This window comes from Lissotriton vulgaris, chromosome 1_1 (genome assembly GCF_964263255.1).
Source record: "Lissotriton vulgaris chromosome 1_1, aLisVul1.2, whole genome shotgun sequence".
Taxonomy (NCBI): domain Eukaryota; kingdom Metazoa; phylum Chordata; class Amphibia; order Caudata; family Salamandridae; genus Lissotriton; species Lissotriton vulgaris.
The window spans coordinates 1,877,548,634-1,877,576,446 of record NC_141685.1 but is presented as its reverse complement, the minus strand read 5'-3'; the positions used below and the strand labels follow the sequence as shown (position 1 = coordinate 1,877,576,446).

Sequence of the window (27,813 nt, the reverse complement as noted above, 5' to 3'; positions counted from 1 at the left end):
ATTTGTCACAGATTTTTTAAGGTTCATCTGTATTATACAATCATTGAATTTGGAATTGATATATTCTTTTATCGTAATGTCATTATCATGTGACAAAGCACCAAAATGGCTGTGACAATAAATACCCTGGAAGGAGAAGGAGCGGCCTCACGATCTGGTCTTTCTGGCGCCACTTGGTGATGTGGTTTTATAGTTGTGAGATGTGATGGTATAATAAAGTGTTGTGATTGTATGGCAGTGTGATGTGATTTGTAGTAGAGTGAGTTGGTGATATATTACAGAGTTACAGTGATATGGTAGTGTGATGTACTTTTATGTTAAAGTGATGTATTGATATGGTACAGAGATGTGGTGATATAGTTGTGCGATGTGGTGGAAAGGTGGTGAAATGTAGTTTTAAAGTAGAGTGATGAGGTTGTATTGTGCAGAGATGTGGCAAAATAGTACTGTAATGTGATGGTACATTGGAGGATTGTGTATAATAGTGTGATGTGGTGTCCAGCAGAGTGATGTGGTGGTATGTCAGTGAGATGTGCAGTTTAGAGTGATGTATTGGTGTGATGTGATGTCTGGTAAAGTACGGTCCTGGATCTGCTCTTCCATTTGAGTCAAGGAGTGTGCACCACAAAGAGAAGCCCCAGGCCAGAGCTGAAAAATAAAATGGTAATAAAGTTTGTTTATTACCCTTCTATTTTTCAGCAACCAACCCGGCCTGAACTGAGCATCAGGACAGGGTGGGGCCATTGCTGCTGAGTGGCAGCAGGGAGCTGTGTACTTGTGTTTCAAGTGCACGTTTCCTTTTGGATGGCCGTCTTGCATATCTGGCTGACCACATCTGGTCAGCCAGATATGCGCATTTTAAACTTTTCTACGTTTTCTAACTTTTCTTAGACAGAAGACAGCAGGGTTAGATAAAGCAAAGGCCTTCCGGGCTCTTAAGAGCGCTGAGGCATGCTGCTCCTTCCAATACTGGTGCTTCTCTCATGCTGGTTAACAGAATGAGAGCAGCACTAGGATTGGCTTGGGAGTTGGTAGTCTGCACTCGCACAGGAAGGAAGGTAAGTGTATTTTTATTTCTGGGCCATCCACCTCACCAGTACATGCCAGCTGCCACTGGTAAGATGGTTTTATGGTAGGATGATTGGGTATTGTTATAGTGTGATGTTATGGTATTGAGATGTGGTGGCATAGTAAGTAATCTGATAGTGTGGTATTTGTGATGTGATTTAAGGAAATGATGCGGCCTGGTACAAAAACGTGAAGATACTGTAGTGTGATGTACAGATAGGTCGGAGTAACGTCTATTTTAGTGGGATGTGGTGTCTGGTAGAGTGAGTAGGTGGTATGGCAGTCTAAGGTGGAGTTATTTTAGAACGATGTTGTGGTATAGTGTTGCGATGTGGTGTAAGACAGAGAAGTGATTATATGGTAGTGCGGTGGGCATGAGTAATGTGGTGTGATAGTAGTGAGATGTGGTATAAGGAAAAGTGAGGTGATGTGGCTGAATGATGCAACATGATGTTAGTCTGAGATAGTGATATTGTCTAGGCTTAGGACGTGAAGCAGTCAGTGTGGTGTTATTGTAGTGTGATATAGTGCTATTGTAGTGTATTTTATGGTAGAGAGTGATATGTTATAGTGGAATTGTGTAGAGGTATGACGGTGCCCAAAGGTGGTATGGTAAAACGATGTGATAGTTTGGTAGTAAGATGTGGTGTGGTGTGGTGGCAGTGTGGTGTGGTGTTTGGGAAAGATGTGTGGTGTTATTGAATGGAGCTTGAGTTTCTCAAGGACTAGCTGTGGGGAGGGCAGCATGTGCCACTCTTCTAACACCCACACTAAACCACAGCGGTTATTGTGAACGTTGTCGACGTCTTTCATGACAACCAGGCGCCTAGATGTAACCCTGTCCCTGCGGGTTACAAAGAGATATTTGAAACGGGTGCGATCTTACCCGTTTCGTTACCTCGGACTTAAAGTCTAAGCGAACACATAAGGAGTTAAACCTTTATTTTAAGCCATTCCATAAACATGCTAAATGAAACGGAGGACGAAAACAGGCAAAGAAGAACTATCTGGCTTGACTCAGCGCGTGTGCGTTCACGAGTCTCACGACTAGATTACACAACGGATTCGAATGTGTGGGTGAACAGCTCTCAAGGTGACATTGATGGTTTCGTGCGGTTCACCGCAGCTCACTTCCACGAAGATTTTCGGGAAACAATCGCGTTTTTAAATGGTTCGTTTCTACATCGGGCGAAAGGTAGCCGCTCCAAATTGCGCCTAGTGTTGTTGGGTGGTACATACGGCCCCGTGAGATTAAAGGATATACGCAAGGTCACACAATGTGGCCAACAGAACACCAAGCTGAGAACTCACGTTCGAGGACATGAGAGACACCAAATTCTGGGGGGCGGCAAGCAAAGCCTTGGGGGCAGCCCAGCCAGAGTTCTGGCTAGGTTCTAAGATACAAACCACGAGCCAAGCCGTCAAAACGTGAAACAGGCAACAATGTCATGATAAAAAAACTGATAAAGTCATTAAAATGGAAAAACAAATATTTGTCAATATTTTTCAGCGTCCCAATCATTTATGATTATTTCACTGAATTTCTTAGCATTTATTGGAAGTTATTTTTTTATACAAGAAACATTCAAGAATACCCCCATGCCCTGAAAAACATACGAGTTACCGCAAATGTGTATGTCACGTTCTGAATTTGTAGAGTCTATATTATTTAATATGAAGCTAGACTGTTTTATACTAACGATATAGTGGTAGTTTTGTAGAGGTTGAATTCTGTACTGAATTACTTCTATCTGCAATCAGATTGGATAGTTGAAGCAAATGATACATAGTGGTGTAAAGTGGTAGGTGATGGATCACGCATGTGGACAAGTAGGGAAGCTGGTATTCGAGTCAAGATTGCATATGTCCAGTTCAGAAAGTGGAGGGTTAAACCCCTCCCTCTTCCTTTTAACACCAAAGGTCAGTTATTTTGTTCAGTTATTCAATGATTGATATTCAATCAGTATTAGAATATGGAGATCAATAAAAATATGTATGCATATTAATACATATTATACCTGAAATCAAAATGACATTATAGGCATGAGATGTAAAGGTGTTCTTTAGTGTTTGGAATGCTTCCAGAGACAGTGATGATCAAACACACTGACAGAGCACACCTGTCAGAAAGGATTCTGCAATCTGCGAGCGTCTCTTTGCTGAAGAGCACACTCAGCGGGGCTCATTGACTTATTGGCATTTGGTAACGATTTAATTGTGGTAAATGAGGTGTTGAGCCTTTCCTAAAGATATCTCAAGTCAGCTAAGCCAGAAGTATCAATATGAATTTAACATAAAATAGCATGTTCTGCCTTCCCTTAATCTGCGTTGGCAGATGGATTTTGAGAGAGGCTCAACATCTCAACAACTGCCATTAAATAATTGCCAAACAAAAAGGCCCCACAGACTTTGGCCAGTTTGAAGGCTGCAAGAAAATGTAGATTTGCAGCGTGGCGTCCCTCTCACTCACTGGATCTGCCGAGGCAACAGCGAAGGACGGAGGACGCTCCATCCCACACCTGGCGGCCAAAGTTTGGAAGGACCTTCCCCTGTACCTCAGGAACGCCTCATTGCCTCAGCAATTCAGAAAAGCACTCAAGACCTGGCTGTTGCAATGAACAGATCACCATGAAGCAGGTAGCAAACTCTAGCGCCTTAGGACCCTCACGTGTGATTTTCCACGCTCTATATGATTGATTGATTGGCTTCAGAGAGACATGCCACTGTTGATTTATCAGTTTACACTTGAAAATCTGGGGGGTATTTATTATCCAAAGTCTCCCAATCCCCCAAATCTAAAATCCTAAGTGGAATAAATCTGTGAGTGCCTGAATCAGGTTGGTTTCACAGTTGTCAGTCCCGCTTCTAGGCACATTTCAATGGCGCAGCCAGGTGCAGAGGGCCCTGCAGCAGCAAACGGAAAGGGTGCTTTGGCCTCCTGGTTGCATAGTAAAGGACACTGCTCGACCCCTGCACCTGTTGCACTATTGACAACTGCACCCTACGTTTCTTCCTGCAGAAGGGACAGATTTTTCTAGATGAACTACTGGTGTTTATACCTTCAACCTTATCTATGTGTTTGCGGTTCATTTTAATCGCCTACCGAGTCCTCTACTTGAACTAGATTGTGTACCTCGAGTGTTACTTTATTTGCATGGATAGTAGAAGTTTGTATTCCTTCCTGGTCGTAGCAATAGTGGTTTTATGCACTCGGACCTGTTATCGCTACGGGTGTGTCCGGCTCTGGCATCAGAACCGATCATGTTTATTTGGTCAACATGAAGAGGCATTTATTTATACCATAACAGCGTCGATGCTGTTCACCTGGTGGGGGGCATTGGCTGGCATTCTGCCGGAGCTCGGGTCGTCCTTTCTTACTCCTGCAGTAGTTTCGAGCCTCTACCTCTGCCAGCCTTCGGCAGCTGGTGGTCAGGTGCGCCAGGGCGTCTGAGGCTCCCTTTCGGTGCAGTGAGACGGCTGTGGCCGGGTGCGCGCCCTCGAATCACACAGGGCCCGGATCGCGGCTACAGTGCACTACGCATGAGTGCAGAAGGTGTGCCAGGCGCCAGCTCCGGGCACTCTCCCAGCGGGGGCACCCCCAGCTACAGCTGCGGAGCACACCTCCTTAGGTCCCGCGGCAAAGATGCGCGGCTCTGAGCTGCACTCACTGGACCGAGCTGGTGTTTCAGAGCCTGGGGCAGAGGAAGGCCGGAAGCGGCATTCCAAAGGCCGTCATTTATAGTAATTACTTCCTATAAAAATAAACCGCGGCCACTTCAGACAGTCGTAAAACCAGCAGCCGGGGAGCCTCGACTGGGCATTCCTGGGATAAAGCCGGGGCAGCCTCTCGCACATTCGCCCATCTGATACTGAACTGTGCCCGGAGAGGACAACTGAGAGGCTGAAGCAGGCCCGTGCGAGAAGCACTCAGCGAGCAGCCCCACTCAGCACCTTCACTCAATCACCAATTACACTCAGATTACACCTCTCCACAAACAATTAATATTTCCACACAGTGAGCAGTTCCACTGTCTTGAGAAGCCCATCTGTTCCATCAGCATGTCCTCAATCGGAGCACCTGCGCCTCGTTATATCACACCTGACCTGGGTGTGCACATTCACTCAGCAGATACACCCCCCTGCAGCAACTGCTCCACCACAGAACACTGAATGAGCACTTTCACCAAGAACTTGAACCAGTGAGCACTTCCACGTAGTAACACATTGCAGCAAGTGAGCAACTCACCCCAGGGATTAACTCAAAGCCGAAGTCACTCAACTCAGTAAATGCCCAACCTCGGTCCTGAATGAGCACCTGCTGTTACTGAGCACCCCAGTGTAGCGAGCACATAAGCTAAGCAAAACTCACTCCTCAGTACGTCTTTTCTGCCAAGCAGCCCCCCGCCGCGGGTGTGCACCCACCTCGATGGCCACTTCCACTAAGGGCGCACCCCCACTCCCTGCGGCGTTCGATAGGTGAACATGTTCTGGGCACACCACCTGTTTTCAATAAGTGCACCAAATCAATGAGCACCTCAAATTCGCAAACACCTGCACACATGAAGCACCCCGTTGAGCTGAGCCCCGGCGCCCAGTGAGGATCCCAGCGCCAGTGTGTCCTCTGCTCGCTGGGTGTCACTTTCAAGGGGCGCCGTCGAATCCAGCAAAGGGCCCGTGTGTGGGAGCAGCAAGAGCGGGGCCGCAGAGGAGCGGGAGAGGCGCTGGGAATAGACGGAGAAGAGAGGACCGAGAGAGGCGCCAGACAGAAGACGAGGGGTGCCTAGAGGCGAGCGAAGAGAAAGGGGAGGAGTGGAGATGCGCTGGGAAGGAGCTGCGGAGAAGGATGAAAGGAGCAGCAGGGGTTTCCCGGAGGAGATAACGAGGAGCGGGAGAGGAACCAAGGAGGAGATTGTGAGGAGCTGAAGATGGGCGGAGAGGAGCCGGGGAGGCGCTAGAGGAGAGCTGGAAGAAGCTGGGGGCTGGCCAAGAAGAGTAGCAAAAGTGCCGGGGAGACACGGGAGAAGTGAAGGGGTGGCTGGGGAGGAGAGGGAAATGGAGAGGAGTCGAGGAGAAGCGGGAGAGAAGGCAGACATGAGTAGAAAGCAGAAGGAGAGTGGTATAAGACATGCAGAGGTGATGGATATTCATTCTCCTCACTCATTCATTTTGACCCGGGCGCTATCCTGCGCCAGTCTCTAATTATTTCATTATTTATTGCATTTGATTTTTGTTATCCTCCATTTTCTTGTAACTGTAAAACCGAGGAACTATGCTCGTTTAATCACACTGACATCATATTAGTACGAAACCCGTCAGAGGACACAGCTGAGGGACAGCACCCGCTGAGTGGAAGTTGAGGGAACACTGCCCGCCCCACGCTAAGGAGAGGCAACCTGGGCAGAGCTCTTGGACAGGGCGCTGCACACATATTTGAAATGTGCAAATCACAGCAATCCATTCAAATAGTGGCATTTGCTGCAAACGTGGTTTACACCTTCAACATCTCGAAATAAAGTATTTCTCCTTGATAATTCCTTCCGTTCCTGGCGCAGAATGGAATAAGCATGCCCTGCCTTGAAAACACAGCGAAAGAACTTCAGCGCGGCTTTGAGTTGCATTTTACCGCCCTGGCACATCAAACACTGGGCCATAAGTTCCCAGCAGGTGCAGTGGCACTTCATGCCACAGACCTGAGAGATCCATTGAACCCTGATTATTGCTGTAGTTGATGATCTAAACAGCAGCCAGTGGGCCCGGTGCCTTCCTGGCACTAAGGCCCGTGGCACACTGGCTACGCTACCCTCCAAGCAGCGCTGGCGCACACACGTCCCACCTCTGGCTCCCTCCTCTGGCGTGGCAGGGAGGTGGGTACCTCTGGCACAGCCCAGCGCGCAGAGCACTGGGTCCGGCGGCATAGCGCCCAGCTGCACCTGCTGCTGCCCCGTCCAGTCCCCAGCACTTCTTACCTGAAGAATATCTTGGAGAAGAGGTTGGCCTTCTCTATGGGCGACCTCTGCATGATGCCGCCGGATGTGCATGAAGCACTTGGACGTGCCTGCTAATTGCCCAAATCAGACTAGCCAGCTTCGTTCCTGCTCCCCCACCTTATTGCCTCCTGGCTGCTGATGTCACTCCCTCTCCCGGCAGCTGGCAGGTTCGCCCTGCCAGGGCCATCCTCCACCCACCTCCGCAATCACGGCCTCTCTCTCCTCCTCCTGTCTCAGAGCTGAACTCCCCTCTCGCAGTCGGTCCTCCGCTGAGCGCATACTGCGCTCTCGGTGCCCTTTCCCTGCCTGCCTCCCGCAGTTGAACTTTCAGCCGCTCCTCGCATTGCCCTATTCCCTGGCTCCTCGCCCTCAGAGCACCTTTCAGCCCCTCCCGAGCCTCCTCGGCCCAGCAGAACTCTCTGCACCTGCGAGGTTTCCAGGCTCCCGTTGTAGGACAGACCCTGCCCTCGGGACCAGGATACCTGCGGCGCGTCGGTGGTTGCACGCGCCGCCCTGCCTCCTACCGTCCCTGCCCTGCAGTGCACCTGTTCCCGCGGCGGGCGCGAGAGGGCGCGGGGCGGGGGCGCGCGCGCTCCACGAGCAGCCAAACTCGGACCCAGGCTTCCTTTCACACGGTCCGGGCAAGGTTGGCGATTTCTCTATCAAATATGTTCATTTTATGTAAATCGTTCATGGTTTCTAGTATCTACAACTCTAATCTTGGCAAGACGCGGATGGGACGTTCATCTGTTATCAATCTCTCGCTCTGCTGACCCGAGTCCAACTTTCTTACTGCGGCGCTCCCGTTCTCACGTTTATGTGCGGACCGCGCCTTACTCTGACTGACCATGAAGTGCCTTCTGTTACCTGTGCGGTTTGTATATCCTGTTACTTTTAGTAACTCCAGTGCCTGTGTACTCTTGGCCCGAATACTGATCGTCACTTTCTCTAACTCTTGAACTCGGTCCGTTTTGATGAACGGTATTTTGTGTGTCTCTAGGACCGGCGAATTACTTCCATTCCTCTGCGCGTTACTTTCTGTGACCCTGGACCTGTACGCATTCCTTCAATTGTACTGCGCGTTACTTTGTGTACCACCTGGACCTTCGCATTCCTTCAATTGCACTGCGCGTTACTTTGTGTACCCCCTGGACCTTCGCATTCCTTTAGTTTTTCTTCAGTTTTATATAGCGCGAACTCGACCAGAAGTAATTGGAGAACTTTCCATGAACACTAGTTGCGTTACACAAGGACACATTCATTTTTGGTTGGCAAGTGATGGCCAGAATCACAGGCTGTTGAGCCGACGCCAGACTCGAACCTGGTTCTCCAGTTCCAAAGCCGGCAGCTCTGGTCATTACACCATAACCTCTCCCTTAGTTTGTTATCTTCAACGTTACTTTGTGTACCTCTGCGCAGTCCTTCCATAGTACTGAAATTTACTTTGTGTACCTACTACACCTGCGTGCATTCCTTCCCTGTACTGAACTTTACTTTGTGTACCTCCGCTCATTACTTTCATTGTACTGAATGTTTCTTTGTTTATTTCCTGGACCTGCACATACTTTCCATTATACTGAACGTTACCTTGTGTACCTCCATGCATCACTTCCGTTGTACCAAACATTACTCCGTGTTCTTCCTTGACCTGCGTGCATTCCTTCCCTTGTACTGAAAGTTACTTAGTGTACCACCTGGTCCTGCACATTTCTTTCATTATCGATAATGTTACTTTGTGTACCTCTGCACATTCCTTCCGTTGTACTGAAAATTACTTTTGTGTACCTCCTAGACCGGCGAGCATTCTTTCTAATGTAATCGACGTTACTTTGTATACCTTCTGCACCTGCATGCTTTTCTTCCGATTTACTGAATAGTACTTTGTGTATTTTCTGGACCGGCTCATTCTTCCCATTTACTAAACGTTACCTTGTGTACCTCCATGCATCACTTCCATTGTACCAAACATTACTTTGTGTTCTTCCTTGACCTGCGTGCATTCCTTCCCTTGTACTGAAAGTTACATAGTGTACCACCTGGTCCTGCACATTCCTTTCATTATCGAAAATTTTACTCTGTGTACCTCTGCACATTACTTCCCTTGTACTGAACGTTACTTTGTGTACCTCCGATACCTGTGTGCATTCCTTCCATTGTAAAAATGGATTCCTATCCTGTACTGAACATCCCTTTGTGTACCTCCTCGACCTAAATACACTCCTTCCCTGGTACTGAACGTTACTTCCTGTACTGGTGGACCTGCGTGTATTCCTGCCGTTACTTTGTGTACTTTCTGGGCCTGCACGATTCCTTCCATTGTACTGAAAGTTACTTTGTGTACTTCCTCGACCTGTGCACACTCCTCTTCTTGTACTGAAAGTTACTTTGTACCCTTAGTGGACCTGCGTGCATTTCTACCGTTACTTTCTGTACCTCATGGACCAGTGCACATTCCTTCCCTTGTACTGAACGTTACTTTGTATACCTCCTGGACCAGCAAGCACTCCTGTCTTAACTTTGTGTACCTCATGGGCCACCACATTTCTTCCATTGCATTGATCGCTAGTTTTTGTACCTCCAGAACCTGCGCGCGCTCCTTCTGTTGTACCAGACATTCGTTTTTGTACCTCCTGGACTCCACAGATTCCTTCCTTCATACTGGAGGTGACTTTGTATACTACAACGGACTTACGCGTATTTTTTCCGCTACACCGAAAGTTAATTTGTGTTCCTCTTGGACCTGTGTGCAGTCTTTACTCTACCGAAGCTAACTTTGGGTACCTTCGCAAGCTGCGCACTTTCGATCCGTTATGCTTAACGTCACTTCCTGCTCCCTAATACAATAGTAACTTCTTCTAAATGCACATGGTTTAATGAACTTTCCGTACTTTCGTCGGCTCTTTAGCCTCTCTGCTACACCGAGCTCAACTTTCTTATCCCAGGTGTAGAATTATAAAGCGTCCGCCCTCTGTTACTCCGTGTTTACCACCCTCTTCTGCAGCTCTCCTCTCTGTCACTGTACCCCCTGATGCCCCTAGTGAGCCGCAGAAATGGTGATTCGTACAGCTTGCCATTCAGAAGTCTTTGTGTGTTTGGCACTGCGCAGCAGTGACCTTCAAGTGGAATGAGCAACCGAAGAGTGAAGGAGGCTGATTTTTTTTAAATAAATTGTACTGTCCTGATATTTTTGGGTAAGGTGCTCCAAACCTAAGTGCCAGAGCAGATGAAGCTCCCACCTCAGCCACTGACCTATAAAAAGGTTGGGATGGGGCGCAACGAGGCAACCGCATCCACAGAGCATGACCATTTGGGGTGTTGGAACATGCGCGTGGAGCGTTAAAGTTTAAAGTAAGATCTCAAATCCCTTCTTTAATTTTTCCAGAGGATGATCGCGCTGCTGTGGTATGTTAGCTACAGATGAGTAAACTGGCCCTAAAAGAGGATTCACGCAGCCTTACAGGACAGCGGCTTTGGTCTAAATCACGTAGCTCCTGCAATGTTTACCTACACCTGGAAGCCTGTATATGGCTCGTGTGTATATAGAACATACAGATCCTCGTCGACGTAATTCCATTAACTCCTCTTGATTCCGGCCTCCCTTGTTTCACCTGCCCAGTTAATGGCAGCCGCAGCACAAAAAGATGAAAGGAACGAATGACTCTTTGTGGCCCGCTGTTTCTCTGCCCGCATTACCCCCTGTTCGCCTTTGATTATTTTTGCGGCTTGTGCTTGACTCCTTTCTTTCTTTCTTTCTTTCTTTCTTTCTTTCTTTCTTTCTTTCTTTCTTTCTTTCTTTCTTTTCTTTCTTTTCTTTCTTTTCTTTCTTTCTTTCTTTCTTTCTTTCTTTCTTTCTTTCTTTCTTTACTTTGTATCGGCCAATGATCAAAAAAGTAGTACAATAAAATACTTATAAAAGGAAACACAATGCAATTAAAGCTGGAAAATGTGCAGATACCAAGCATAACGTATTCATAGATGTATAAACTCTTGCTCAGAAGACACAGAACAGATGTGGAAACACTTGACCATAGACAAAAACCTATTGTGGTCCGTCATGCCTAAAAGAACAATTTATACATATAATGCTGTAATAATAATGTTTGTAAAAACTTCATTGCTAGGCCTATGCATAATACATTTAACAACTAGGGTACAGGAATTCATCCATTGTGAAACAGCAAAGATCTGCATACAGGGAAAGCTGAGGTTTCATGCTCTTCCCTGTCTTACAGTACATCCTAGCCGGATAAAGTGCAAGTGCTCCAGCTTCCAGAATAATTAAAAACACAAATTCTAAAATCAGTAAAACCATTTAAAAAGGAAGGTGATTTGCATTAGTCTGTGGGCAAAGAAAGAGTAAGAGAGGCAATTTTTGGCTGAATTGGCCATATACTCTCCAGAGATTTGGCAATGGAGAAGATCATGACTGCAGACTTGTCTGCTGTACATAGTCTTATCGCTACACTCTATGGGCAACACCTTAACGGCGGCACAGAGGAACAATCCTGTGCCTACGTTGCTTGTAATACCTTGGGCAAAAACAGAGGAGATGGTCATCCGATTCTTCAGCACTTCTGCAAACAGGACATATTTTACAGCCACCTTGTTGACTATTCCATTTAGCGGTAAAGGTAGAAAGCGATAATATGCCTAACCTGAACCTTATATAAAGAGCTTTTATGAATGGAGCATCAATAGCATTCATATAGTTTTTGAAGTAAGATGTAGGCTTGAATCCTATGAAGAAATCAGTCAGTTGGCCCAAGCCTACCTGTTAGGAGAGTTTCACCTCAAGTCCCCACAGATGACCTTCAGTCCTTTATTTGCAGAAGATGTACGAGTTTCAAGGGACAACCTATTCTTATACAGATTCAAAGATCATAAGGATGGTTTCACATACTCCAACCAGAGCAGCAGAACACCTCTCTGTTTATTTATCAAGGCCATCGCTTAATCTCACCCTATATTCTGCCAGCTAAGGCATAGACCAAATCCGTATCCTGAACAGTTTAAGATTCAGATGCACTAGGCGAACGATAGACCGGAAACCTAGGTCATGTTTGAAAATCAATGGCGTACTTTGAGGCAGTTTAAGGGATACTCTTAGAAATGTATTCTCAGACATTTTAAGGGCTTTTAGATTGCCCTATCCACAAAGTTCCGCCATATGTTGCAACACCTACAGCATTGGCCCTCCAAACCTCAAGAAGGGGGAGTTTGAATGAAACAAGATATTATTAGCAAATTTTAAAATAGCTGCCACCTGTGCTTTAGTATGAGAGTGCTTTTGGTAACCTTGGATTCCCAGAAATTTGCACTAGCAAGGAAAATATAAAGGTAATCAAAATCTCCAACTCCTTCCCTTTTAATATCATTGATCCTCTGAAGCCTCTATAGGGGTGGATGGCCATACATTTTGTCTTACTCGCGTTGGTTGCCAGTCCATGACTAAGCAGAAAATATTAAACTTACTCAAAAGGGTCTCCAGGCCCTTGTATTTTTTACACTAATAAAGTATTGTTCACAAATAATTGGGCAGGAATTTTGGTTCTCCCTAGGACCGGTGAATTGTTATCACAACCCAAGGGGTAATCAATACAGTCATTCATAAACAGCAAGAACAATGTAGGAGCAAGGACATATCCATGCCTGACTCCTTTTGCAACCATAAAGGTATCTGTGTTTTCCCTGTTTATGTCCCATCTAACTTGCGTAAAACTGTTGTGGTAAAGCCTGGCAATTAAGTAGAGGAGAGGGTGCGGAAGCCCTAGGTCTCCTAGCATACGCCACAGCTTTTCAAATGCCGCCTTGAGGTCAACAAAAGCGACATAGAGGCTACCCCTTTTTATGTATAATTCTTTCCACCTTATTAATTGAAACCTAAAAACATGGTCGACTGTTCTAAGTTTAGGACAAAACACAGTCTGGAACTGTGTTAAGATTTCATTTTCTTCAACCCAGGTAAGGAGCTGCTCTCATAAAAGCTTACAAAAGATTTTTGGGAAAGAATCAATAAGGCCCATTGGGCGATAGTTAGTTGGATCAGACCTAGAGCCTTTCTTTTTTTTCTTTTTTTCTTTCTTTCTTTTTTTTGCCGTCATTTGCCTGACCCTCATTCCAGAGAAACGTCAGCCACCTACATGTCTTAGCCAGAGAGAAAGGTCTTGATCCTCTCCTACTCTCAGACACCAGTGTCAGATTGGCAGGAGACGAATACAAGGAATACTTGGAGGGGGGGGGGGTGGCATACCAGCCCCCACTACTCACTCAAGGCGTTTTTTTTTCCACCTGACGGACCAGTTGTGTTTTTCGATTTGGGCCACCAATGGTCCGTGGAGTATACTGGGCATAATCATCGGACCCGGGGGGAAAAAAAAACCCCGGAAGTCCTAACTCCACTGAACCAAAAGATTCCAAACAGATAGATTTCGGTTACTACATGACCTGACCAAATCCACCTTTGATGTATCATATACTGACAAAAGCCAGCCGCCATGCGATGGTGCCTTGGAGTCGGCCCAAAACTTACAGATGCCGTCTCGCCAGAAGAATTGCGTAAAACAAAAAGCTCCTGGCTGGGCCCGTGACACTCTCGTCTAACCCAAAAATTATTAATGGCAGCGTGACACGTAAAGTAGTATTTAGAATGGAGTCCAACAAAGTCTTTACTTCTTCCCAAAAAGAACTGATGAGGGGACAATCCATGAACATGTGAACGTCAGAGGCAGTAGGGAAATTACACTTATTGCAACACTTTCCTGGCTGAAATTTGGAAAGCCTTAGAGGCGAGAGATAGGCACGATGCAACATGAACAGGTGATTTCGCCTCAACCAAGCTGGTTTGACCGTTTTATACAGGAGGGTGAAAGATCTTATCCATAAGTCCTCGCATTGAAGGCCCATGTCATTTCCCCACAACTCATCGGGGAGAGTAAGTTCCCCATCCACCTCCTTCAAGATAGACCAATACCAATAAGCTACCTCCTTACCCCCCGCTTGCCTCTCTACAAGCTGTTTTTCGTGAGTACTGATCTTCCCCGGTTGCCCCCTCTTCCTGCTCATGGCCCGGGCCCAGCTAACAAGTTGTATACACTTGAATCTAGATAGAGCTTGACCGACCCTGTCATAGAGATCCTCCCATGATACCAGTGTCCCTCCTGTTAAGAGCTCACCCCATCTTACAATCCCAGCATCTTTCAAGGGAGTTGCCAGACTATCCTTCAAACATGGAGGGAGCCCGGGAGAATCCCAAATGGGGGCAAAATTTGAAAAATATGCCAACCCTATTCTAGCTTTTAACTGCGCCCAGGCTTTTGCCAGCGATTGTAAGATCTTTAGTCTCACCTTTTTAAAAAACTTCTGGTCCTCAAACTTAAATAGGAATCCTTCAATTGGCAATTCCGCCCCAATTAACATGGCCCTAAGCATTACCCCATTGGATGAGCTCGATGGAATTTTCAACAGCATCCTGGAGTATGACAACTGGAACGCCCAGGCGTAATATTGTAAGTCTGGTAGTGCCAGCCCTCCTTTTTCCCTCCTGCTTCTCAATTTCTTCCAGGTCAACCTGGTTGTCTTATAATTCCAAATAAATGAATTGATTTCCCGTTGGCATTTGTCAAGTTGTTTGGGATCAAAAGCAAGTGGGATGGTGTTAAATATAAAAATAAATTTGGGAAGGATGGACATTTTAACTAAGCTTATTCTCCCTAATATAGTCAGCGGTAGAAAAGTCCAAGATTTTAGTAGCTTCCGACTTTCTTTAAAGACCAGATCTAAATTAGTCTGAGCAATATCGCTAATTTCCTATGTAATCCATATTCCCAGATAGCGCATAGAAGAGGTCACTGCTAACTGTGTATTGGGAATATTCCAGGTCATTATCTCGGTTTTCCCTGGATTGATTTCATACCCCGAAATCTGCCCAAATTATTCAGCCCGCTTGACGACAATTGGAAATGCTTGATGAGGATCCGATGTATAAATGAGAATGTTGTCAGCATAAAGAGCTGCCCGCTTTATCCAACCTCCAAACTCAAAGGAAGGAATGTTACACTCTCCTCTCAAAGTTTGCGCAAAAGGCTCAATATAGAGGTTGAATAGAAGGGGGGAAAGCGGACTCCCCTGCCTCGTGCCCCTCGTGATTTTAAAAGGCTGAGTCAGGGTGCCATTGACCAACAGTCTAGCCCTGGGGTCCCTATACATGAGGTCTATCGCGTGACAGAATTTGGCCCCAATATTAAACCTTCTCATTACCGCGGCCAAGTAGGGCCAATTGACCCTATCGAATGCTTTTGTGGCATCCAGGGTAAGAATGGCCAAGGGGAGCGAAAAGGTGGAAGCAATGATTATGGCACCCACCAGATCATGGGTGAGATCTGCCAACTGACGCCCCTTTATAAATCCCTTCTGATCCTGGTGGATAATTGAACTGATCCTGCTCCCCAACCGAGCTGACAAAATGGCTGCAAAGATCTTATAATCGTTGTTGAGGAGCGAGATCAGCCGGTTGGACCCACAATCGATCAGGTCCTTGCCGGGCTTGGGGATTAAAACAATAGTTGCATCGTTCTACGACTCTGGTGGTGCCTCACCATTCAGAAAAATATCGTTGAAGAGGACAGTCTGTGCTGGAACTATGGCCGTACTCAATACACGGTACAGCTCCCCTAGTAGGCCCTCCGGGCCGGCCGCCTTCCCTTGCTTCAGATGTCCTATAGCCTCGCTAACCTCTGCTTCAGATATTTCCCTGTCAAGATGGTTACTCTGTGCTGTTGAAAGAGTTGATAAATGGACCTTATCTAACCAAGAATCCCTTGCCATGGGATCATTTATAATTACTTCCTTACAGATGTTCTGAAAGAACCCCTGAAATGCACTCCCAATTTCCGAGTTGGAGGTCCTAGATGTAACTTCCCCTTCCAGTTTTATTTCCCTAATGTATTTTTTGGCTTGATCTGATTTTATTTTCCAGGCCAAAACTTTACCTGCAGCTTCCCCATACTCGAAATGGGAGATCTTACTTGCCTCCCATCTCTTGGCCACCCTCTCTTGTAGCACGCACTCAAGATGTTTTTTCAGCTCGGTCTGCTTCTCTTGGTCTTCTACAGACCCGATGGAGGGACCACACTTCTGATCTAATTGATGCATTTTCTGCTCCAGATTTTTAATTTCCTCTCTGTATACCTTCCCTCTAATGCGGCTCTGTTAGTAATGCATCCTCTTAAGTAGGCGTTAAAGGTTTCCCACACTGTTACTATGGCAGCCGAATTCAGATTAATCTCTAAAAATGACTTCGCCTCAGCGACCAAAAATCTGGTCTCCTCTTCCTCCAGCAGGTTCGTCCGATCAAAAGACCAGGAAGAATGTCTAATCTGCTGACCCTGTTCTAGAGTGAAGAGGATGGCTGAATGATCAGACAAGTGGGAGGGATGGTATACCAGTTCCTTCAAATCGTCTTTAAGGTTATAGCTGAAGAGTGCGTAGTCGATCCTAGACTTATGCTTATATTTGAAATTCAGGAAGGAGACACCCGGTTTATCTCCCGCCATCTCACTCCATAAATCCGCTAAGCCCAAAGTTGACATAATCGATATCAGGGTTTGCCTTGATTTAGAGGATGTTAATGCTCTGGAGTTGGGTGATTTATCAAGTTTGGGATTTAAAACTATATTGAAATCTCCAACCCAGATAACCGGATACTGAGATGTTATCAGTAGGTTCTGGATTTTAGTCAAATATGATGGATCATCTTGATTTGGACCATAATATCCCACCAGCATATAGGTCCGACTATCTGCAACGATTTTTGTTAAGAGCCATCTTCCGCTAAGGTCCTCCTTATGCTCCAAAATCTGCACTTTGACCTGTTTTTTTAAAGATAATAAGGATTCCTCTTATATTGGCATTATGATCGGTGGATAAAAATTGTCTACCCACTTCTGCTTTTTCAGCATGTCGTTGACTTCACTTTTGAGTAGGTGCGTCTCCTGGATGACAATGACCTGCGCGGGGGAATCTCTCAAATATTGTAGAATTCTGTGTCTTCTACCCCTCACGCGCAGGCCATTGACATTCCAGGATAAAACCCGTAGTGAAGTCATATCAGTGTCCTACCTCCTCCCCACCATCCACCCGAAACGACCCTAAATAGGGCTGCTGACCCCTCCTGACCCAGAGATTTCCGCTAATAAGTTGTTCAAACATTTTTCTGGATAAAACATACTTGACTAGAGCAGACTTATGAGGACATTTGAACTTTTTCCCCCCTACACCCCGTGCCCCGCTACCCCGTCCCTTAGAAAACCTACCCTCACTTGTCCTGGCCAGATGGATAGCCAGTTTGCGTCTTCAAACAGACCGCCCCCTTCCCACCGGTACCACTTAGGCTACAAAAAAAATACAAAAAGAAGAGAAAAAAAGAAAACAAAAAGTTAGGGACTCAGTAACACCTACAAATTTAGGTGGAGTGGGTAAAGAAATTTTTCCACCCCCATTTGTGAAGAAAAACTAAATATTCCCTCCTTTTTTCTTTTTTGTCTTATAGCTTTATGATTTACAAGACAACCCTTTTTTTAATATATTCTCTTTTTTTTCCTTCCTTTTACTACACTGTGCGCATTAAACCCCCCAGAATACTCAGAGTCTAATTCTCTATGTGCTCCTTCCCAGACCACGACATGGCTAAGGGAGCAAAGAAGAGGGAAGCTTAGAAAGGCTTACTATCTTCCCCCCTGTGAATGTTCGCTAATAGATACTATTAGGTCGTCGGCCTCAAGAGGGGATCGAATGTTATACATTTTGTTGTTGAACATCACCCTCAGAAATGCAGGGAACCGCATCTGCACTGTGGCCCCTACAGCTCTAAACTTCTCCATTTTCTGGCCAAGCTCCCACTGTCGATCTAGAGTGGCTTTCGATAAATCAGACCGGACTTCAAAAGAGAAGTCAGGGGCCTTTAGTGACTTGGCCTTCAATGCGAGGTTCAGAATTTTTTCTTTTAAGGAGTAAGTGAGGAAATTAATCAGCATCTTTCGTGGTTTTATTCTCCCTTGGTTGAGGCGGAAGGGATCTCTATGTATCCTCTGGATGTCCCTCTTAAAAACTTCAGTGGTTTCCTCCAAATTTAGAGCATTTTTTATTAATGAAACCACGAAAGTCTTAATATCTCCACCTTCTTTTCCCTCAGGAATTTTTAAAAGTTGCAAGTTATTTCTTCGTGAATAATTTTCCAGTGACTCAACCCTTTTCTTCATAGCATCCCCCTCTCTCCGAAGGCATTGAATCTTGGTCTCAGCTGACTCCAGACTTGCTTTTAACTCTCCTACTGAGCCTTCTAATACCTCTGTTCTATCATAGAGGCCATCTACCTTTTTCTCAAGCATTTCACATGCCGCCCTGATTTCATTTTGGTTAGACTTTGAAACCGCAAAACCACTCTTTATCTCTTCCCTTATAGCAGTTGGAAGAGCCTCAATTGGGCCACCTGCCCCCCTCTCTTCCTCAATTGACTCCCCACTGGACATGTTAGCCCCCCCAGAATCGCTGGCTTCCCCGGGATTAGCTGCTGGCCGTGGGGTCACCAAATTCTTTACCGGGATGATGGAATCATTCTCCCGATCAGAGTTAGTCGTATTTAGGGGTGGAAACAAAGACTCATCCATATTATGCTTAGGGATGCCACTAGCCGTCATACCGATTGGAAGAATGTCCAACACCTGGGGTAGTGATTTAAAATAAGAACGTAAGGAGGGCGTGATATGGGCTGCACTGCCTGGAGGGCACTTAATTTTGCCGTTGCCACTCTTCTGAGAATTGCCACTTATTTTAGCACATTTATTTCCTCCCCTCCTTTTACCCCCGGACTTGCTCCAGCTCTCTCTACAACTTCCACGTGTGCCTCTAAAGAGTCACCCTCAGCCTCAGCCTCAGCCTCAGCCCCCGCTTCACTCTCCTGTTCCGGGGAATGAGTAATGTCCTCTGTAGAGATGTAGCTTCCGGTGCCCTTCCCCTGCCTTTTGGTTAGACCTCCCTGTTTTTTACTTGAGCGTTTTTGGGGGGATACAAGCTCAATGCCCTTCGTGACCTTAACCCGGGCTCCTGCCTTACTTTTACTTCTCGCTGCCGCTGCTCCTTTCTCCTTATCTTTTTCCAACTCCTCGACGTCTTCTTCGGACTCCGTTTGACGAAATATGGGAAAGACTGGCTGAGCCACCACCCCCCTCCTTTCTCCCCAAGAGCAATCCCTCTAAGGAGCCCGCGAGCTGCCGCCCTGCGGCCGCGCCTTAGCTCCTCGGCTGCCTGCTTCCACCTCAGGGGAGAGGAGGAGGGGAGGAGTCCAAAACCGGCTCCAAGGCACATCACCATATCCGTCCGGGTAATAGCCCAAAATTCTCACGGCGGTAAAGCTCTGGGGCAGTAAATTTCACCTCATCAATCCCGCACCATCTTCAGGACCTCTAGGCAGCCTGAAATTCCGTACAACTCGCAGCGGGGCTGGGGCCGGGAGAGATCTGCGTAAGACGCATGTACCGCCCTAACCAGCGGCCGCTATTTTTCCGATCCGACATTAGCTAGTTTGTTTTCCTAGACCCTTTCTTGAGTATAGGAATACGCTCTACCCCTTTCCACAAGGTTGGAATCTCACCACCTCATAAAATGGCATTAAAAACACATGTAAAGTAGGGTGCCCAAACTACCAGTTTAGACTTGAAAAAGTCCACCGGAATTCGCTCTAACCTGGGTGCCTTTCCTGCCTTTTGAGATCTAATGGCCGTGGTCACTTTGGTCACTGAGAAAGCCCAACCATCTTTAGCAGTATCTAATTTAAAAGGACTTTTGCAGTATGTACAGGGCACCTTAAAATCAGAGGAACCAAGGTTCGAAAGTGTTAAAGTGGGGGGCTACTATTTAAAGATTTAAAATAGTTCATCCAGTCTTGAGAAAGAATATGTGCTTCGGGCTTCATCCTATTTGTCTTGGAGTTGTGTGCAATTATGTGCCAGAAAGCTACCTGGTCTCTTGAGCACATTGCAGACAAACTATTGTTCCACACTGCTGTGTCCCATTTAGATTTTACACGTTTCTGGACTAGTTTGTAGTCTGCTCCAGCTGACTTTATATCCTGCGAAGGCCCTCTTTTAAGGGCACCAAAGCAATTGCTCTTGGCTGACCTACAAGCCCTGTCATACAATGTAGAATTTGCCCTCTAAGGGAGATTCCTGTGTGGGGCAGGTTTAGTGTAGAAGCTCACTTTTAATTTCTCAAACCATTTGGAATGTTCATCCATAATCATATCAGGAGCTTCATCCAGGTTGGCCACGCAAGACAACATGGAGATTAGGTCTTGGTAAAGGAAGGTATACTTTGAATCATTGTCCATGATGCTCTCCCACTTGATTCTCCTCTGGTTGTTACTGACTGAGAGGACGCCTGCAGACAATTGTGGAGTCCTACTCCCCCTTCGCCACCTCCACAAAGGGAGAGGGAAGAGAGCAGTGGTGACTCTCATATCTCATCAAGACTTTCAAAATAATAAGCTTAACCCAAGATTGCACATCTAATAAAAAAGTAGTTAATCTGACTCTGGTAGGGTTTTCTTTTAAAAAAGGACGCAACTCCAAATCAGATTTAGTTCTACCCATTAGATGCCCACAAAAGGCAACTCATAGAAAGATCCAGCATTTGTAAGGCTGACCTTAGAACTGAGGTTAAAGATGAACTCAAAATTTGGGGTATACCCCAATACTTGTCTTCCTCTCCTACTATTTAGTTATAGAGTGCCGATGGTTCAAAGCATACGTTAAAATCCCCGGCCACAATCATAACTGCTTCTTCTCGAGATAAGGTAGAAACATCATCAGTCTAAAGATTGAGGACAGGGAATCAGCTGATTTGTAGACACTCCTACTGTATACTTTGTAAAGGAGAATTTTTCTTTTATCAGAGGTGGAACTCTCAATACCAATCAGGTCTGGAAAAATGATAGGTAATTGGCTAACATGACACCCCAGCGCGATCTTACACCAAATTAGCACCCTGCCAGAGGGTGTATCTGGTTTAAATGTGCAAGCTGGGACATGGAAGGTTTCAAAACCCTGCTTATATAAAGGGACAATCTCCCAAGTTTCTTGAATCGTAATTTTAACAGCTGCTTCTATGGATTCCCCCTAGGTCAACTTGAACAATCTTGGTACCCAGCCCACAATGGTTCAAGAATTCATTACCAAGATATTCATAGGTGTAGGGGGCGGATCACTGACATAATATCGTCGACCACAATATCGAGTTGCAAAAAATATCAGCGATAAAATATCGACTACAATTATATCGACATCTAATACTTAATTAAGAAACTACAAAAATATCGACTACAGATTAACGAATATAATAAATATAGAAAGAAACAATATCGAAAGACAAAATATAGAAATAACAATTATTGTGTAGTAAAAAAATAAACAGTACACAACAAAAATATCGAAACCAAAAATATAGATAACACTAACATCGAAATTGATCAAATATCAACACTATAAAAAAGGCCTAAAATATTTTAAATACAATACAACTATATATTTTAAAACTATAATACACTCCACAAGATATATAATACAGATAATAAACATTTTTTGAAACACATACAAAGAAATAAAACATTTAAGCCAAATATCATCCAAACATTGCAGTGAATTTTATAATAAATACAATACTTTTAACATATAGTTTAGAAAATATTATTACATATATTTTAAGTAGAAAAAAGAACAAACCAGGTTTACAGCAGAATTATTCAGTAAATAGCATTTCCACAACACCAACGCTATTAAATTAAAAAAAATTCAAACCAACCAATGAAAATCTCCCACTCTTAAATCATCCAATCAAATGAAGCAACTGATCAAATACACAGTATAAAAGGAAAAATTTGCAACAGCTATTTCCTGCTTCTAACTCTAAAGAAAGAAGAAGGTGACACTCTGACCAACTGTTTCCTGAAAAAACTACTTTTCCAGACAAGACTCCTACAGAAATAATCAAAGTAAGGTAAACACATTTTTAAATAAAACAAAGGCAGTAGCCTAAAAGTCTAATTATTTTTCTAAATAGTTTAAGTAACATTTGTTCCATACCTTTTATATTTCTTCTACAGACTTCTCCAAAACACAGCAATAAACCTTTAACGGATTATTTACTGCCAATGTTTAATTGTAAGTATATTTAAAAGTTCTCTAACACACCAACTGCATTTAGTAAACACAAATTTCTAATCCACATTTTCTCTTTGTTCTATCTTCTTAACAGCAAATTTACAGACATCCAAAACTTACTCCATCAAAGCAAAAGACTCCACAAAGTAATAAAGTAAGTATATCTTTTAAATTATTTAAGAAGCCTAAAATGCTAACCACAAAACAGCTTCCCGATACAAACCTCTCAAAATTAAATAAAAGAATACAATAACCAATAATTTTTTATTTCTACCAACAGAAATAAAACAACAAAATACAAGAAAAAGCTTGAAAAAACCTTCTGAACGTTTCAAATTACAACAAAGAATAAGTGTAAGCAGAAATATGAATGCATTTAAAACATGTATAGCAGTATTTAGACTTAAAATGTGTTTCTTTCTAATCTTTCCTAGCACAACACATACAAACACAACTGAAGGTGCAGAATTTGTTATGTCTCAGAAAAATAAGCTATTACTATGTTATATGAGGTATGTGTATATTCAAGAAAAACAGTGAGGACTCAAAGTATTTTGGAAATGTAGTAAATACTATTCTAATAAATGTTATGGTAGAGCTACAACCGAAGAAGCTAATGTACTATCTAACAAAGAACATAATCACCCCCCTAATGTCACTGAAATAGAGGTCAGAGATGACCTTGAAGGCATAAAAGAAGCAAGTACAGGGACTGACAAACCAACAACTCAAATACTAAAAGCGAAACTCTTACAAGTTCCTCAACATGCTTCTGGGCAACTACCCTCCATTTATTCCCTAAAACGAACAATTGCAAGACAAAAAAGAGTAACAACAACTACTCAACCTAATCCTAAAGTGCTAGAAGAAGTTGTCATTCCCCCTGAACTAAGTATAACTGACAATAAGGAACTATTCTTACTTTTTGACAACAAATGCCCTACCAACAGAATTATGTTTGCTACTGCAAACAATATAAGAAAATTACAAGACTGCCAACACTGGATGATGGATGGGACTTTTAAAACATGCCCAAAACCATTTTACCAGCTCTATAGAATACATGGATTATACCATCATTCTAACATCCCACTTATTTACTGATTGTTGCCCAACAAACAACAAAATACCTACACAGAAGTCTTAAACACAATGAAACAGGAAACCAATAATTATTTTCCTCAGAAAATAATTATTGATTTCGAGCTAGCAATGATCAATAGTATATTAAAAACTTTTCCACACACAGCAATACAAGGTTGCTATTACCATTTTAACCAGAGCATTTGGAGACATCTCCGAAAATCTACATTAAGCATACAATATGCTACAGATAGCACTTTTGCATATCAAATCAAAAAATGTATTTCCCTAGCATATGTCCCTGTTACAGACATAGCAGAACATTATAACACACTAATCGATAGCCCATATTACAAAAAAATGAAGAAAAACTAGCACCACTCCTCGACTACTTTGAGGATATATGGGTAGGAAGGCTACATCGATCTGGATATAGACGCCAACCTAAATTTCACATAGCTTGGTGAAATGTATATTTAAGTACACTAAATCAAGAATCTAAAACTAACAACAGTGTAGAAGGATGTAGAAGGATGGCACAATGCATTTCAAGCAACCACCAGCAGAAGAAAACCTACCGTACAAAAACGAATACAAGCTTTACAAAAAGCACAGAAAGCACAGAGTTACCAAGAGCTACGCATACAACAAACAGTAACCCAAATAGGACCAAAATCAACCAAACAGACTAAACAAATGTTTAGACTACTTAAAAGCCACGTCACCCTATATCCTTCTACACGAGGCCTAGACTACCTATCTCTGATAGCCAAAAGCCTACTGTGAATTACCTACACACAAAGAACAATAGTCAATTTTTGTTAAAAAAAATCAACTAACTAGCATAAAAATATTATATTATAACAAATATTCTATAATTGTCATACATATTTATGTCCATTTAAAAAAAATATGTAGACAATTAAATAATACTTCTTATAATATACAAAATATCAATAAGAATTAAAATACAATTTTCCACCCCAGAAGGTGGCGCTCCTACCGGGAAGGAGGAGCTCCGTCCTACCGGGGTTCAACTTTAACTGGTTGTGGCCCATCCACTGGAGAATGTGGGACATGACTGCCTGAAAGTTGGGGATAGCAGAGGGGGAATTGAGAGAAAAGATGAGTTGCAGGTCGTCCGCGTAATTAAACACGGTGACGTCCCACTGCCTCAAAGAAAAAAGAAGGGGGCGAAGATAAAGATTGAAGAGAAGAGGGGACAAAGAAGAACCCTGGGGGACCCCGCAGAGCGAGTGCTCCCTAGGAGCCCTGAAGGTGCCCAGGCTAAGGGTCTGAGACCTGCCAGTCAGGAAGGATCTGACCCAGGCCAGCGCCAGGCCCTGGATGCCAGCCTGCTCGACACGGCGGAGAAGGATGTTATGGTCCACCGTGTCGAAGGCGGCTGACAGATCTAGTAATACCAGGGCCTGGGGGGCACCCTTGTCGACACCGTCTCTCAGGGCGTCCAGCACGGCCAAGATCACTGTGTGGCCGGGTCTGAAGCCTGCCTGGTTGGCCTCGAGAAAGTTGGAACTCTCGATAAACTGTGAGAGACAGGTGGTGACGTGGGCTTCCAGGATTTTTGAAAAGAAAGGTAAAAGAGAAATAGGGCGATAGTTCGACGGGACGGCGGGGTCAGCCCCCGGCTTCTTCAAAAGGGGCACCAACACGGCCTCCTTGAAGGAGCCCGGCACCGTACCGGAGGAAAGAGAAGAGTTTAGCAGGGGGAGAATGCAGTCAGGTAGAGAGTGGCAGATGTCCCGGAGTATGGAGGGGGGGCAGCAGTCATCTGGGGATCCCGACTTGATGCGGGTAGCAAGAGTGGCCAGAGAAGTGGAGTCTAGAACAGGAAATTGTGTGAATGAGGAAGTGTTGTGAGGGGGGAGACAGATCCAGCGCCAGGAGACGTGATAGGGATGGTGTCCTTAATCAATACAATTTTTTCAATGAAAAAGGTGCTGAGGGTGTTACATGCTTCCTGTGTGGGGGCCTGAGTAGGGAGCGTCCTGGGGTCGGAGGTAAATTCGTTAAGGACTTTGAAAATTTCCTTAGACTGGCAGGGGGCAGATAAGATTTTACCTGATGCATAAGTTTTTTTTGCAGCCAGAATGGCGAGTTTATACCTATTGCGGGCAGCCACATAGGCGTCTCTGCTGGAAGGGCAGTAGTCTCTCCTCCACTTGCGCTCAAGCTGGCGGAGTTCCAAATGGAGGGCTTTTAGGTGGGGGGTAAACCACTTGTGGGAATTGTTGTGCCGGGATTGGGGGAACTTAGTGGGGGGGGCAAAAATGTCACTGGCTGTAGTGAGCCAGTCTGCCACAAGCCCATGGAGCTCGTCAGTACCAGTGTCGTTAGGTGACAGGGGATAAGTTTGAGACAAATGAGCCAATAGTATGGAGGGATCGACAGCCTTCCACTTGCGAGCCGTGCCACCCTCCTGTGGGGGGACCGTAATCTGGCCAACCGCCGAGAATGTGGTGTCGATCAGACAGTGGTCCGACCACACACAAGGTGTTATTAGTGGGCGAGAGGACTTGACTCCATGGGTCCAAATATGATCGAGGATGTGGCCACCCTTGTGGGTGGCAGACCTGACTAGTTGGATAAAATTCAGGCTCGAAAGACCCTCGAACAGTTTGGAAGCATGTGGGCCGGCGTCCTCGTGCTGAAACCAGTAATTAAAGTCACCAATGATGACAATACGGGGGGAGCAGGTAGCAATGTTGGTCAGCTGATCAATGAAGGATGAGGGGAAAGACGGCATGGAATGGGGGGGACGATATAATAGCACAAGAGTGACTGCACCTACCTCGGTCCCCAGGCTGAGGACCAGGGTGTCTACTTCCGGTAGGGTCATGGCCGCGGAGGCAATAATCTTAAGATCCTTGCGTATGACCGCCGCCACCCCTCCCCCGGTGCGACCCCCTGATCGGTTGGTGTTCAGCAGAAAGTAGTCAGGGGGTAGCGCGGCCAAGATGTCTGGGAGTGAATCATTGGTAAGCCAAGTCTCTGATGACAATAAGACATCGGGACTTTCAGACATAAGTAAATGCAGAATGTCAACTTGGTGCTTGACCATTGAACGGGTGTTTAGGTATAGGACCCTAATTGACGGCTCGATAGGAGCCGGAGCGATAAGTGGTGGTGTCGGCGCAAGATAAGGGAGTGGCATGCCTGCAATGCCGAGTGATGTAATGCGAGTCCAGGTGTCGGGGGAGAGAGGGCTGGCCGAGGCATGTAGGCACTTGAGAGCGGAGGACGAGTAAGATACAGGAGAGGCAGCAATGCTGGCCCCTGGGCCCGTCCGGCCGCGGACGGGCGCAGACAGGCGCAGACGGGCTGGACTTAGGCGCGACTTCGGCGCGCTGACGGCGTGCCCGCTGCGCCCGTCCGCTGCGCTCCCTGTAAGGGGGCGCCATTTTATGGTCTGAGGTCGTGAGTGGCCGAGCGCTGCACCGCTCGCCTCCTCAGCGTCCTCACCCAATATGGCGGCCAAACAGCGCGACCCGGCGGGAATGAATCACCTGCGAGGGCGGCTGTCCAGGCTGAAGGTGGCGGCAAACCTGCACAACAAAAGAGGGTTAGTTGTATGGCAGCGCGATTAAAATTAGGTTTTTTAAAATAAGGATTAAATGTGCGTGAGTAGCGCGGAAGGCAGCGTGAGTACAGCGCGTCCAGCGCCAGTCAGGCAAGTGGCTAGGTCCTACTGACCAGCTCGTGGCTTCCAGCCACTCGTGAAGGCAGCACAATGGTTTTTATGGGCTGAGGTCGTGAGTGGCCGAGCGCTGAACCGCTCGCCTCCTCAGCGTCCTCACCCAATATGGCGGCCAAACAGCGCGACCCGGCGGGAATGAATCACCTGCGAGGGCGGCTGTCCAGGATGAAGGTGGCGGCAAACCTGCACAACAAAAGAGGGTTAGTTGTATGGCAGCGCGATTAAAATTAGGTTTTTTAAAATAAGGATTAAATGTGCGCGAGTAGCGCGGAAGGCAGCGCGAGCAGCGCGAGTACAGCGCGTCCAGCGCCGGTCAGGCAAGTGGCTAGGTCCTACTGACCAGCTCGTGGCTTCCAACCAACGTGGCCTGGCGGGGGCAATCCGCCCGACATCATCTCCTGAATTCCCCCCGCATTATTAGTATGGTGGGGGGGACCTCGGCGGACGGAAAGACCGTCCGACGCTTTTCCACCCCGGTTGCCTTGCGGCCGGTACGGAAAAGGAAAAATATGGTGGCGGTGTCTATCAGACACCGCCAGCCATATTATGATGGGCATTTTACAATGCCTTTCCGTGGCGGCAAATCCGCAACAGTAAGGCATGCGGTCTTCACTTTGGGGGCCACCTGCGGGCCCTCAAAGTGAAGGAGGGATGGAGGGTGCACACGGGGGGGTACCTGTGGTACCCCTCTGCATTTACATATACAATGCGGTAGGCACCGCGCGGTGCCTGCCGCATTGTGTATGCA

General features: G+C 45.7%; 1 protein-coding gene across 2 annotated transcripts in view; it reads right to left on the bottom strand.

The window, feature by feature from the left end:
• The window catches only part of CFTR (CF transmembrane conductance regulator), a 1,194,762-nt gene extending 1,187,438 nt beyond the window's left edge, over positions 1–7,324 (bottom strand). Inside the window, exon 1 of one of the 2 annotated variants that reach the window (XM_086919414.1) lies at positions 7,035–7,324. In XM_086919414.1, coding sequence (XP_086775540.1) covers positions 7,035–7,087 — 53 coding nt within the window. In that variant the 5' untranslated portion in view covers positions 7,088–7,324. The remainder of the gene's footprint in view (positions 1–7,034) is intronic. The other variant, XM_086919415.1, reaches the window with a different exon arrangement.
• Between the last annotated feature and the right edge of the window lie 20,489 nt (positions 7,325–27,813).